Below are 14,740 nucleotides of genomic sequence, written 5' to 3' on the forward strand. Positions count from 1 at the left end.
TATATATTTAAAATATATATATTTATTCCTGCGATGGCAAAGCTCCAATCTTCACAGTGTTATTATTGTCGACTTAAACTAAAATTAAAACTAAAACTAAAACCATAAAAAAAAACTATTTTCCTTACCTGAAATAAATTAATATTTCTTTTTTTTTTGGTTTAATTAACATAACTAAGTACTAAAAAATATATATAGACATTTTTTTTTAAATGGCAAAAACACACAACAAAATCAATAAAACTTTATAAAAAAAATTTAAAATGGAAACAGAAAATTAAAAAACAAACTTACATAATATTAATAAAAACTATAATCATTTATTAAAAATAACACTGGGTCTTCAGTGTCACACGATCCTTCAGAAATCATTCTCATATGCTGATGGGGTGCTCAAGAAACATTTCTTATTATCAGTGTTGAAAACAGTTGTACTGCTTAAAATTTTTTGAAACAGTGATACAGTTTTCCTTCTCTGAGGCCGGAATGAGAATCATGATCACCAGTCACTTCTCCCCTCGCACACGCCTCACAATGGCCTCCAGAATGCTTATTACAGAGGTCAGTCACACAAACACATGCACAATTTTACAAATACAGTTATGTCAAACACAAAACTAGATGCATATCTAGATTCCATACAATGTTAAACAAAAGTACAGCTAAATTTTGTAGGTTTTGAAATGTTTTTGAAAGAACTCTCTCATGAAATATTATTACATATTATTTTTATTACAATATTAAAACAACTGTTTTCTATTTGAATAAAATTTTTTGAAACAGTGATACAGTTTTCAAGATGCTTTGATGAATAGAAAGAATCTAAAAGAAAGAAAAAATGGTAATTGTGAGATAAGGTTAAAATAAGAAATAAAGTCACAATTGGGGTATAAATATGTAAACATCACACAGTTGTGAGAAATAAAGTCACAATTACCTTAAGGGGTTATTCATTTTATCTGTATTACAGACTGAAATATTTATTATTCTGTTTGTTAACTTGACTAATGTGTGTGTTTGTGTTTCTGCAGAGGCAGCGTCTGATAAACAGTCGTTTCAGTAATGGGGACTCAGAGGTGACCGTAAAGATCCCAGGAAAGTGTGGGGTGGAGAATGGGCTGGCAGGACCGGACCGAGGCCTGAACGGGCGAAAGGGGGGTCACCATGATGACGACAGGGGAGGAGCTGAAGCTGGCACTGACACCGAAAACGAGGACAATGAAAACAATGAGAACGATGAGGAAGAGGAAGAGGAGGAAGATGACAACGAAGGACCCTATGTACCATTCCGCTGCCCCGGTACAATTATTACAGACGATTGATAAAAAATATTGATTATTGTAAATAATTTTAGGTTAAATTCTGGTTGTCCATAAACAGTAAGTGTTCCTGACAGGAGGTGTACTGTAAACTGCTTTGAATGAAAGTGTCTGTTAAAAGACTAATGACTCAAATGATGTCCTGATCATGTGCAGGTGGAGGCTTTAATAAGCTAAAGTGGCTGCTGGCCTGGCCACTGAGTCTGCTGCTGTTCCTCACCGTGCCCAACTGTTCCACGCCTCGCTGGGAGCGCTGGTATATGGTCTCGTTCATCATCTCCACCCTCTGGATTGCTTTCTTCTCTTACATCATGGTTTGGATGGTAAGACTTTCCTCACATATATTAACTTTAGAAATTCTTAAACGTATTAATTATTTTCTACAAACGTTCAGTGACCTGTTGACACTCTCGTGGCAGGTCACAGTGATCGGTTACACAATGGGCATCCCTGATGTCATCATGGGCATAACTTTCTTGGCTGCTGGCACCAGCGTTCCTGACTGTTTGGCCAGTTTAATTGTTGCACGGCAAGGTAGGAACAAATTAATATTTCTTCATGCTCTAGCATTATTATTTATTATCATTTGCCCAATTAAATGATTAAATTTGGGTGTGCCTCACACGTCCTGAAAAGTGAAGCTGCGGGCTCGTTGATCGCCCCCTGGTAGCTGGCTGCAGTACAGGTCATAAACCCCGCCCTCTCCATGTAAACGAATGGGACTTGAGTCAAAATAAAACAATAAATTACACTTCCAATACAATTTTCCGAATGATTTTCCGTTTTGGTCATTTAAGGTAGTTGTTATCACGCTGATATATGTTCAATTGTTCGTTTTTGTGATAAGTTTGATTTTAGCTAGTAATTTAATGCTATAAAAACGGGGCGTGTCGTTATGGTTGATTGGGCCTTCGGAAGTTTGGGCGGGAGTTTTGCTGCATTCAAGTCCTCCTGGGACGTTCGTACTTACGAGTTGACAAGTCGTAATTACGACGTCAGGTGCGTTCAAGTCAGTTTAGTCGGCGCAAGATGGCGGTGTACCTTCTTTTAATAAATTACAAGAAAATACAACAGGGTCTGCATTTTTTTACTTGGATTTCATTAACTAGCTGCGTAACAAGAACATGACCAATTTAAGTTTATAGGACAACTAAACTATCAATTTAAACAAAAATTTACCGTCAACTACAGACGTTGCATCCATCGATTGTTCAACTCGTAAATAGAATCTATCCGACATGACTTGAACGCACCATTTGAAACGCGATTTATACAGAAAAGTGCATTATGGGTTTTGAAGTTTGTGACAAAAGGGAACACCACAGGCCTTTTTGTTCTGTTTTTTCATGTAGCACTGATTTTTTGTTTTTTTAAGAGTTTGTACTGCATAGGCAACCAAGTTTTATTGAAAGCCCATCTTGTCAGCAGTCAATTCCTCATTTAAGACTGAAGCAGAAATGAAAGTATTAGTATATTAGTTTCAGTTTTAGTCTCAACGGTCTCTCTATCTTTTTCAGGAATGGGTGACATGGCGGTTTCTAACTCTATTGGTAGTAATGTGTTTGATATCCTGATTGGGCTTGGTCTTCCCTGGACCCTCCAGACTTTAGCCATCGACTATGGCTCCACAGTAAGTGGAAAATGTTGTAATAGAGATTATTGTTTAATGATTTGTTTGGTAAATGCTTAAAAAGCATTGACATAGAAATAATGAAAAATCAGTGTTCTTTGTTTGATTATTGTTTGTAGATGGTTTTGTGCTTTTGTAATAGCACTCAGAACCTGTCAGTAGCAGTAGCCCATTAGGTAAGATCGTTTTAGAGCAGTGGTTCAAAATGACTTAATATTTTAATATAATCTACAATATTTGAATCAAGTAAAAATTGTGAACAAAACATATCTTTAAGAACAAGTCTTTTGATTGCAGCTCTTAATAACATATATATATTTTTTAAAAATTGCATATCAATATAAACATAATATTATAGTAATGGTTTCTTGTTTGTTAGTGTAAGGTAAATGGTTTTAGAATATTAGGGATGTGCTGCCACTGCCAATTATTTTTATGTTATACCCAATAATGAATGAATGGCCGTTAGTAAAAGTCTATACTATTTTGTCTAAATAAGTTTGAAAAATGGCTATTCATTTTGAGATTTGCTCAAGATTACATTTATCAGTCTTTTTAAATTATTAGTGTTTTTAAAGACCAGCTTTAATTGAGTGTTACATGATGTCAAACATATCTAAATATAAAAAAGTATAAACAATTAAATATCCAATAACAGATGATATTGAAAATGAAAAATATTTTGCATTAGTGACATGTCAGGAAGCAGGCACAAAAAATGACACAAAAAGAAAATAGTCATTCAAGAGTCTGTATATGTTTGTCTACCTCTGGCCTAAATTGAATACACATTTTGAGTCTCCGTAGGATAAACATTGGGCTTTGTTTGAAATAATTTGCTGTATTTATTTATATACTTGTTACATACATGTTCTACATTCTAAAAGTTCTAACATATTTTTTCTTTCCAGATTCACCTGAACAGTAAAGGCCTGATTTTCTCAGTTGTGCTGCTGCTGGCATCTGTGTTTCTCACGGTATGTGAGAAGCATTTAAATGCACTTTTTTCAAAATGTCATTTGAATCCACCTCTCACCCTCTACCCTTTCTTTCCCTCTCAGGTTCTCGGTGTACATTTGAACAAGTGGAAACTGGACAAGCGTTTGGGTTTCGTTTGTTTGCTGATGTACGCTGTCTTCCTGTGTTTCTCCATCCTCATCGAGTTCAACATATTCACCTTCGTCAATCTGCCCACCTGCCGCGAGGAATGAGACGGTTCCTTTTCTTGGCCCTCCCTCCTTGACCTTGTGAGGACAATGGCACAAGTCCTCGATCAGAAGCAGACCGGCTCTCGTTCTGATGGAATATTTATTTACTGATCTAGCTGATCCTCTATTGATCCTCTCTTTTCTTTCCAATGGGTGCAATATTGACAGAGTCTCTGGGTCTGTGGTGTTACAAGAGGAGAGAGAGGATGTGTGTGAAGAATGGTCCTGTTGACTGATATATAGACTGTTCTAACGGGACAGGAACATGGGAAAAGATGACTACTGCCTGGTTTGATGTGAATACCTTTTTTTATATATTTTGCATATTACATATTTAAAGAATATGATGTTAATGTATTTTATGATGGCATTTGTTTTGTTAGCTGCTAATTGACTGAAGGAGAGGCTGGACTTATTCATATCAGTAAAATGATAGATTTATGAGGGTTCATTATTTTGCTGAAAGCTACTGGTGACCTCTAGGAAATACTTGTGAGCAGTCCTCTTTTAAATTTGGGCAATTCACCTTCACATCACAAGATTGATCCGGACATCAGGGTCATTAGTGTCTACGTTTTTCCAGTGAGAATACGTTTACGGTGCAGAGGAGGTAATAAAACGAAAGGTTTAAGATCAGATCCAATTTCAGTCAAAAAACTGTCGCTTTTAGAGAGACAGCGGGCATTTGTTTGTGCCTGTGTGGAGATACATGTTGGAACGCTACTACCAACATATTTATGTTCAGTGAGACAATACTCTTGTGTGATACATGGGGTTTCTATAAATGTGTTTATGAACTTTCTTTTGTCTTTAACACTCTGTATATACTGAAACAGAGAAAGGTTTATTTATTAATTTATTGAACACTATTTATACACATTACTTTCCTATGACGTACTGAAACAAAACCAACCCACAGCTGTCCCAAAGAAGAGTTTCAGCCAGGCTACGCCGTTTTGTCCTTCAGAGCTTATGTGTCAGCCTTTTCTACTGGATTCCTTCTCCTTCATCGCTGAATATTCTGCACCCTTTTAGATGCACCTTTGAATTGATGTGTAAAACAGTTTCTACTATTTGATATCGGTGTGACATGACATCAGAGATAATTGTAAAGAATTTTTGAACACTCAAAACATTGGCAGGCAAGTAAGGGAAAATATATAAATATATATATATATATATATATTTTATACTTAACTGTTTTGACGTTTAAGATCCCTGTTTAGAGTGAATGGAGTGAGTCAGCCACAAACCTAAGAAGCTGATTAGCAGGAGCGTGTCCTGGTAAAATGAAGCTAACGTCTATGTAACGTTGATAAGACTGTTTCAAAGTCAAATCGTAGATGTAAATTTGCTCTAGAAAAGGGTGAAGTCATTTTTCTCTTAGCATGCCGCTCTAATCTTAGAGTTTATCAAGGATTTTTTTTTTCTCAGCAGAACAAGGATCAGAATTAATTTCCAAGGATGCAGTGAATAATATGGATTTTTTCAGAAGTTCTTTATGCTGATGTGTCCGGGGCTCATTTCTTGCCCTTCTTTTAGAATGACTATTTAAATACTTTGTTTTGTATGCTTCTGGTTCTGGGGATTTGAAAAAGACACCGCCATAATGCATCACAGCTGTAAGCTTTTAACTGTGGCACAATATGTGGATGCAACTTTTTCTCCTAACAGAGGTTTTTAGTGAGCTGACAAAGTAGCGATTCTATGGACTGTTTTAGTCTAGTTAGCAACTTCATGCAGGTTTTCTAGTCTGAAGGCACATTGCAGGGAAATTTAGTGTTTTACGCACTGGTTGATACTGAGTGTCTAATTGTTTGTCATATTTTAAGAATAGAATTTAGATGACTTAGAAACATATCTGAAAGAGTATTGCGGCAAAGTATTTTTATCACAAAAGTAACTTTGTATTTTGTAACGCAAAATGTTTAGAAATGTTTTCTGCTTTTAAAAGTCTGTCGAGTGTGCTTCAAGTTAATCTGCATATATGTATTCTTTAGATCATAAAACAAATTTGTCAGCTTACCGTCAGAGTACTCTTAGCATGTTTAAAATCATGTTTAAAGGCATTCTTTTCAATGATGTAAAAAAATATTATACAGTGAATAATTCAGATATTATTCAGATATCAGAGTACATTTTTGCTACTTGGATATTTTTTTCTCTAGGTTTGGCGTAGCATATTAGCAAATATGGACATTTCGTTTTCTGTATCACTCGTAATAGACATTGAGGCCTAGTTTACTTTCCAAAAATGCAACAGCAGGTCTAGGGTTTAAGCAATGTGATATTCCTGATAATATAAGCTAGGTGTAATCCAAGTAGAGCGTACAAGCTGTGTTTGGATGCTGAAGATTGTTAGTCTATTATTTTCTTCTTCGTAAAGCAGGGTATTATAAGAAAAACATCGGGAAGGCAGGGTTTAATGCAAGTTTTGTTCAGGAAATGCAATAATGTTTAGATTAATTAATTACTGTGTTTGTATTTTTTCTTGTAAATCCTAAACATGAAACATCACATTCTTTGAGTCGTATATATGCTACTTAAATATTTCAGTAAGGTTTAACAGAGTTTGTGCACTCTATGCTCAATATTAAGGATAGTAAAAAAAAAGAGGCTTTGAGATGCAACTAAATTGGCTTTCACTGCAACTCTTAATGTTCTAAAATCTACGAAAACTGCTGCTTTGATTGTGGTACATTAATGCCTATGTTTATAGTTGTAATATCAGCCAGACTAATCTAAAGATTCAATGATCATCACTTCTGGAAATCAAAGCGCTGCTGCTCATTTGTATGCACAAATATAATAATAACAATAATAATGAGGGCATGCACAACCAATTAGCCCACAATTAGACAAGTTTCCCTCATATTTCCTGTTCTTGTCTGCTGATATTTCTTTATGGAATCAGGCATATTTGAATCAAAAATGTGACTTTTATAGGGTGATGCGTTGCTGATGTACATAATTATACATACGTGAAAATGTCTTCATGTTTTTTTGTCTTTGCCTGTATATCGGTTATATTATATTTTCATAGATACAATGTTTGGGTCCTTTATTTGTTTATTTTGTTTTTGTTGTTGTTGTGTTGAGGGTTTGATTAAACACCCCTGGTTTGCTAAATCGCATGGGATATTTTAAAATAAGGAATTATTTATGTTCATTAGTATTACACATTGTTGAGCACTGGACAGACAGCAGTGGAATTAGACCTCTTAGATTATTGCATGTTTTCTTTGTTTTCTTTTTTTTTTTCAATGGAAAACTGCTGGGCTTTTGATTCTCCAATGAAAGCATAAATTAGACATTTCATTCTGAGTGACTGATGTCTTCTGCATTTCAGGAATCATAAAAAGAATGGTGGTTGGTTTTATGTACTAAAATATTTTGTTCAGGTGTTTCAGTTGTATATCAGAGTACATTTTTGCTACTTGAGCATAATTAAAATGATCTTTGCTGAGGTAAACACTATTGTTTGCTTATTGTCATTTCAGCCATAATGGCATGCATAAATACTGTATACACGTTGGTTTCACTGTATAAAGGCATCTAATAAATGCAATTTCTTTAGGGAGATACAATTTTTTAAACCTCAAACCATACCAGTGGTGATATCAGTTGATTTTAAAGCAAAACATTATTAGATTATGCCTCCCCGCCAGAAATATCAGATCCAACCCCGGACACTAGATCCTGTCAGAAAATAACTGTTTTGTCTGATAACAAAACAACTAGTCCGCAAAGTTGTCTAATACCCAAAATCCGTTAATAGCAAGTCTTGTCTCTGGTACCCAAAACTGTATTAACAGAGTAAAGCCAAAGAAGAGCAGAAGCAGGAGATGAAGTAATGATGATAAAAAGAAGCAGAGTTTATTGAATAACCTTTGTTCCGTATATTTTAATGTTAAGTCTAAACTAACACAAATCCAACAAGTGTTATACCACAAGCAACAGCAATGGAAAATTACTGCTTAACAACAACATCCTGTGATGTTAAAAACCTTGAAATGGAAACATTCTCTTATCTCTGTACTCATGAACACAAATATCCCTTGAAACCACACAAACATTAGACTAAACAACAATGGGAAAATCATATAAAATAATATTATATACATGTCTAATCAATAAATGAATAATTGAAATTAATATATAAATGGTTTAAATGATTATTATATATGATTACATGATTAAATTAAATAAAAAATGCTTATATGATAAATGATTATATACATGAATTAGTAAATGTAGAATAACTAAATATTAAAGAAATAAAACACAACACTACAATGAATTTTGTTGTAGTTTGCTATAATGAATCCTTAGATCCTTCAATATGATTCATGAGGCTTTAAAATAGTGAGAATCACTTTGAGTGTCCTCCACAGTCTGTGATTGCATGTTTCACTGTATTTGTGATCACACTGACATTGAAATGAAAACATGGATCAGTGAGTGTGTAAAAGAAAGAAAGAGCTATCCTTTAGTTTAGAATGCATATTTAAACTAATTCTAACTTAATCTACTGCAGTTTAAATGTTTTAATATTTAACTTTACAACTGAATAACAAAATAATAAATGTGTTTATTTTTAGTAATATTTACATGGTTAATTTACAACAATTACAGCTTTTCCATATTTCACAAATAACACAAAAAAAAGATAAATGAATTATAATAATAGTAATCAGCATTAATAGTCGTACAAAATTATACTCTTTTATGGTTTATTATTTACACAGATGTACTTCAGTCAAAAATGAGATTTAAGTAAATGTTTTTTTTTATTTTTTATTATGCAATAGAAGAACAGCAAATACAATTACAAAGACAAGTAAGAACAAAAGACAATAAGGGTTACAAACAATACTCTAAAGCATACTATGTTAGCTTATAAGACTTACACCATGAAAGAGTCTTACATGCAATAGAATTATTAGAGTTTCTTAAAGAGTTTACATACACATCAAAATCTTTCCTGAAAATAAAAAAGTAGGGAGTTTTCTTTGAAAATTTACACTTATGAATGTAAAATTTAGCAAGATATAGCAATAGATTAATAATAAATTTACAGTGAGAAGGGTCTAAATTCAAAGAGTAACCAAAAAACAACATTTTTGGGGTTATACAAAAGTTTGGATATAAATATTTGTTAACAAAATTGGAAAAGTCGAGATTTAAGTAAATGTAACTGCGCTCTTGTCAGCAATGGGTGACGTCACCGGGCCGCTGTGCTTGTGGGGATTGTAGTTCATTCAAAATCCCCAACGTTCTGCCAACGTTGCTATGACGTTTGTGTAACGTGATACGTGCGCTGGCTGGGGACAGCTTGATAACCATTTCCGCATATTTCTCGCACATATCGCAGTGTTTATCAAGAGATGCGTGTTAAAGGATTTAATTTCGCATAAAGTGCTGTTAGTAAGTGAAGAAATACATCCACATAAATGGACCCAAACAGTGTCAGTCGTGTGAACTGGACCATAAACCGCCGGGCGGAGGGTTTAGTAAGTAAACACATGGCAGACATGGCACAGAGACGCTCAGCTGTGTCTGAAGAGGACTCTATGCCAGGAGACCTGAGCAGAAGCGCAGAAGGCATCCCGGGGCGGGCCGAGGTGAATTTCAGCGCGGATTCACAGTCCTTCAATCCTGCAGGAGTGGCGAGAAAGTTGATGCGCGAGGACGCGTCTTCATCATCAGGTAACGTTACTGTAAAGTCAAAAGATTAAAAATTATCACGTTTCCCTTGAAACGGACTTACACATACCTTCCCTTCTATCATTATGACACTTTGTCAGGTTGTGTTTCTGAATTGAGACTAAGTTTTATGATAAAGTTGGTATTAGTTGATAGTTAGTTGATTAGGTATCATTTTATTAAACATACAAATAAAAAAATCGCTAACGTTAATAGTTTTTTTTAAACGTGTTGATGTGCTAAACAATTCAGGACTGATAATATGATAAATGACATATAAAAAATGTATATTAATAAAACCCTTTGACAATTATCAGCAATGTTATTTAGGAAACAAGCCACCACCATCGTTATTATTATTGGCAACATTGTTTTCCACAAATGAAACTGATGCAGCAGATTTGATATCAGTGCTTAATTTGAAAGGAATAATTCACCCAAAAATGAAAATTTGCTAAGTACTCACAGTACAGTTTGTTTCTTTATTGGAACAGATTTGGAGAAATGTAACATTACATCACTTGCTCACAAATGGATCTGCAGTGAATGGGTGCCCTCAGAATGAGAGTTCATCCAGCTGATAAAAACATCACAACAAACTTATATGTTATGTATGGCCTGAGGCGGAGTACATTTTCAGCAATTTTTCATTTTTGGGTGAACTATTCCTTTAGTCTTCTGTAAGTCTTCTCTAAATTTTATATTTTTTACAACTACAGAGGCAGCAGCCCATAGACAAATCATATCGCTCCTAATTGAGATCAAGGAGGAGCAACAGAGGCAGTGGGAAGTTCTGAAAGACCTGCAGGCCAGGATTCATGGACAGGTGTGTGAGGAGGAAGACGAGCCGCTTGACATAGATCTGCCACTGCGAACAATGGAACAGCTCGATGAAACGGAGCAGCATTTAGAGGATGCTGAAGCTCAGAAGAGAATGGTAAAAAAGTATTACTGTGAATCTACTCTACAATCTACAATTACTGCAGTGCATGTAATAATAGGTTAAGTTAGTTTGTAAACCTCAATCAGGACAGGAAGTTTACATTTTATGGAGGTAGTTGTTTATCTGAGTCCAAAATAATAGTTCAGAACAGTTTAGAACAATATTGTTTGCTTGTGTTTCTAGTTTTTTACTGCTTTCTAAAAACCTTTTCTGGTAACACTGTTCCCTTCTTTACCTGTACTGAATATTTCTTCATATTTTGATTTTTATTTCATAGGTGTCACACCTCTCACGGATGGGCGGAACTACGGTAGATGATGCGGTCCGGCGTCTTATGCACGCTGTTCTCTCTTTCAGTGTGGGCTCAGAGCTCAACTGGGTTGGCAGAGGACAGAAAAGGAGCTTCAGAAACACCAGACTGCAGGGTGTTTTATTTCGTAAGCAGTCATTAAAATCATGTTTCAGTGCAATTGCATCTTTAGGTTTATCACTGACTTTAGTGAAATGAAGTGAAGTAAGTGATGTGTAGCCAAGTATGTGAAGTGTAGTGAACACACACACACCGTGAACACACACCCGGAGCAGTGGGTAGCCATTTTTGCTGCGGAGCCCAGGGAGCAGTTGGGGGTTTGGTGCCTTGCTCAAGGGTCTCACTTCAGGCCACTATCACTTTAAAGGACAATATTTTTAGGATCCTCATGTGAAAGATTGTTTTAACTCTGTTCTCTGCAGGTGCCTTGAAGAGGACACCTGTAGGAAAGGAGGCCACACACCATCAGTTTGCTGATGTAGTGAAGAAATGGTTGCGGTTTGCCCCTTTCCGACAAAGAGGAAGTGGACGAAGACCGCATTGGAAACCTGTTGAGTTCATCTGTCCCAAATATGACAGTACTGTGGAAGATCATAACCAGCTTAACCATAACCAGCTGGATTCTGGTGAGATTCAGGTGACAATATAATTACACTAAGTGTTGTATCCAAAGACAAGTAAAGTGAAATCATTGAATGAAGAGAGTGTGAAGGATTGGCTTTCAAATATATATTTTTTTTTTCCATATTACACTCTTTCTACTATAATATTTGCTTAGCTTTCTTTAAGTTAAAATATACTGTTGTTATGGAAATAATTTGCAGATTTTCAAATTACAGCATTAATCTTTAAAAAAGTAATGGGCAAATGTAAATAATTCTGTTATAATGATTATTTTGCCCCTGCAATTTTATTTTAATTATGTTGTAATATGTTTTGTTTTAAACGCTGATGGCAATGTATTTCAATTTTTAAATTTTGCAATACATTTTGCAAGCTGGGAATTGTTAAGAATGTTTTGTGTATTTTAATGTCATTATGTTTGACAATAAATGGACATCAGACTTTCAATTTCAAACATTAAAGAGTTCATAAGTGTTACAACACAGAACATTTTGAGATTGCTGTAGAAGAAAATTACATTTCTTAAATGTAAATTAATGACTTGGCTCAATAACGTAGTTAAATGCACTTACTCGGTGGTATCTTTGGCAATGTGAACAGTTTTCCAACAGTTTTCTAAGAACTCTTGCTTCCTGACATACTGTATAAAAACACATTAAAAACAAACAATTTATCCATGAACTTTTTCTGTGGTGGACTTTTTCATTTGTGTTATTTGAGTGTTTTATGTTTATAGACATATAGTATATATAGTTTCCATTTTTGTGACACATTTACTTGAAATTTACTTCATGTTACAAAAGTACAAGATGATTTAACAAAATCTTCAGCTTTGGAATCCATGTCCATGTTCTCCATGTAAATATATAAATGCAAAAATAAATAGGATATATATACTCACTATAGTGTTTAATTTGTTAACCACCAATGTGCAAGAGTGCATATACATGCACCATGTGAGTTTGTCATAGCCTATTTGTAATTTTTAGTGTAATTTCCATCATATCTCAGGCCTATAACACCTTTTGCATAATTTGACAAAATTACATCTTGATTAGCAATGACAGTTAACCGAATATTTGTAATATAATAAAAACAAGTGTTATTTTAATAGTTTTTGCTTTGGTTTCTTTGCTTTAATAAGTAATTCGAGGGATTGAAATATTGAAACTTTAGAGATATTAGCCCACCAGGTCGTTTCCTTAATTGTTTCGTTTTGTGCAGCTTCGGTCCTAAGTTTTCCACTGTCTTTCCGGTTCTTTCATGTTCCTCTCTGAGTAACATCAATGGTTGGTGGTATAACAAAGGCTTTTCTCTTCCAGAGACGTTCCCAGCTGGAGCACGTGACGTGAACATGACACGTGCACATCAACTTTTGTTCTCCTCCTGGAGTTTGTTTTGCCAGGAGAGGTCGCATGCTTTAACACAGCTATGAGTCTTTCATGCGAAGTACAAGGAAACAACCTCGACTCGGTCATGTAGGAACATCTAAAACTGTTAACAGCAACTGAGCCTTTGGAGAAACATCATCCAGGTCTTATAAATGCTTAACTGCGCTTTTGCTAGCGGGTGTTTTGGTTTCGACCTGTCGAGGTGAGTCCCACGCACTGTTTATTAGCGTAAGTCTGCTGCGTGTGTTTTGGTTTTCGATCTCAGCTTAGTCTTGAAGTACATTTAAAGCGTTTGTGTGTGTGTGTGTGTGTGTGTGTGTGTGTGTGTGTGTGTGTGTGTGTGTGTTAGGTTACTTGTTCAAATAAAAGTTCTTAAATTGTTGGTTGCAACAGCTTGGAGCATATATTATAAGTTTTTGTTTATTTTAGTAGTTATATTTTATTAACACTTAATTACCTGTGATAGTAATGTTTTAAATATGTTTGGTTAACAACACTGGTAAGGATAGTTTGATACTTTGGTGACTTCTGTTTAGTAGCTATCACTTGCAATTTGTGGACATGAATCAAAACAGTTGTTGTTGTTGCCAGCAGGTAATGGTATTATACAGGTTACTGTGGTTAAAAATTTGCTATTGGAAACAAATGTAACGTGATATGTTGTTGAATGTCATTGTTGTAAAGTTTTAAGAATGGTCTCTTGGAAAGTCCAATTTGTCAAGATCTGGAAAAAAAAACTGAGCTATATGTCTAGACTTTATCGGTATCAAAATTCTGTCATGAGCATAAGTCAGCTTAGGGTTTATGTGAATGGTAGATGGTAATTATGTACCCAAGAAAAAAAAAAACTGTAGTACAGGTGAACAGTGTGTTTTTGTATTTTTAGAATAATCTGCATTTTATTTGAAAGTTTTGATGCAAAATTTCATGTGAAAGATTATATAATTTGTGATAAGGGTCAATTTTTTAAAAATGTAGATTTAGACATTATCTGAAAGCTGAATAAATAAGCTTTCCATTGATGTATGGTTTGTTAGGACAATATTTGGCCGATATACAACTATTTAAAAATCTGGAATCTGAGGGTGCAAAAAAAATCAAAATATTGAGAAAATCGCCTTTAAAGTTGTCCAAATGAAGTCCTTAGCAATTCATATTAATAATTATAATACATGCTTGATATATTTACGGTAGGAAATTTACAAAATATCTTCATGGAACATGATCTTTACTTAATATCCTAATGATTTTTGGCATAAAGGAAAAATCGATAATTTTGACCCATTTTTGGCTATTGCTACGAACGTGCTACTTATGACTGGGTTTGTGGTCCAGGGTCACATATTTGCTTTGGAAAACTGCATGCACTTCCTCCTATATGCTCCTTTGTGAACTCTAAAAAAGAGGGAAGTAAACTTAGTTTAGGGGTCAAGCTAGTAGCTTCAGTGTACTGTTCTCATAACCACAATGATTTCAAGAAGTTTTTTGAGGAGTTAATTACATCAGAACAGGTTGTAATATTTTTGCCAAATTTTGGCATCCCCTAAAACAAGTGTGTGTGTGTGTGTGTGTGTGTGTGTGTGTGTGTGTGTGTGTGTGTGTGTGTGTG

The 14,740-nt window shown here is 34.8% G+C and overlaps 2 protein-coding genes across 3 annotated transcripts in view; both read left to right on the top strand.

Moving 5' to 3' along the window:
* LOC107673935 (sodium/potassium/calcium exchanger 3-like) overlaps positions 1 to 7,619 on the top strand; it is an 85,819-nt gene extending 78,200 nt beyond the window's left edge. Inside the window, exons 12-18 of one of the 2 annotated variants that reach the window (XM_016467769.1) lie at positions 481 to 561; positions 1,032 to 1,299; positions 1,476 to 1,642; positions 1,739 to 1,853; positions 2,837 to 2,949; positions 3,861 to 3,926; positions 4,011 to 7,619. In XM_016467769.1, coding sequence (XP_016323255.1) covers positions 481 to 561; positions 1,032 to 1,299; positions 1,476 to 1,642; positions 1,739 to 1,853; positions 2,837 to 2,949; positions 3,861 to 3,926; positions 4,011 to 4,160 — 960 coding nt within the window. In that variant the 3' untranslated portion in view covers positions 4,161 to 7,619. The remainder of the gene's footprint in view (positions 1 to 480; positions 562 to 1,031; positions 1,300 to 1,475; positions 1,643 to 1,738; positions 1,854 to 2,836; positions 2,950 to 3,860; positions 3,927 to 4,010) is intronic. The other variant, XM_016467768.1, reaches the window with a different exon arrangement.
* A 1,773-nt stretch (positions 7,620 to 9,392) lies between these two features.
* LOC107673937 (uncharacterized) lies at positions 9,393 to 11,973 on the top strand. The gene is made up of 4 exons (XM_016467770.1): positions 9,393 to 9,866; positions 10,583 to 10,800; positions 11,084 to 11,243; positions 11,539 to 11,973. Exons 1-4 carry the CDS (start codon positions 9,611 to 9,613, stop codon positions 11,763 to 11,765), a joined length of 861 nt encoding a protein of 286 aa, XP_016323256.1. The 5' UTR covers positions 9,393 to 9,610; the 3' UTR covers positions 11,766 to 11,973.
* Positions 11,974 to 14,740: the final 2,767 nt, after the last annotated feature.

This window comes from Sinocyclocheilus anshuiensis, unplaced genomic scaffold (assembly GCF_001515605.1).
Source record: "Sinocyclocheilus anshuiensis isolate Anshui unplaced genomic scaffold, SAMN03320099.WGS_v1.1 scaffold292, whole genome shotgun sequence".
NCBI lineage: Eukaryota > Metazoa > Chordata > Actinopteri > Cypriniformes > Cyprinidae > Sinocyclocheilus > Sinocyclocheilus anshuiensis.

Excerpts from the sequence above, each read along its gene's own strand:
- LOC107673937 (XM_016467770.1), top strand. The coding sequence starts at position 9,611 with ATGGACCCAAACAGTGTCAGTCGTGTGAACTGGACCATAAACCGCCGG. Across the intron at positions 9,867-10,582 it reads GGACGCGTCTTCATCATCAG|AGGCAGCAGCCCATAGACAA; the intron begins GTAACGTTACTG and ends TTACAACTACAG. Across the intron at positions 10,801-11,083 it reads CTGAAGCTCAGAAGAGAATG|GTGTCACACCTCTCACGGAT; the intron begins GTAAAAAAGTAT and ends TTTATTTCATAG.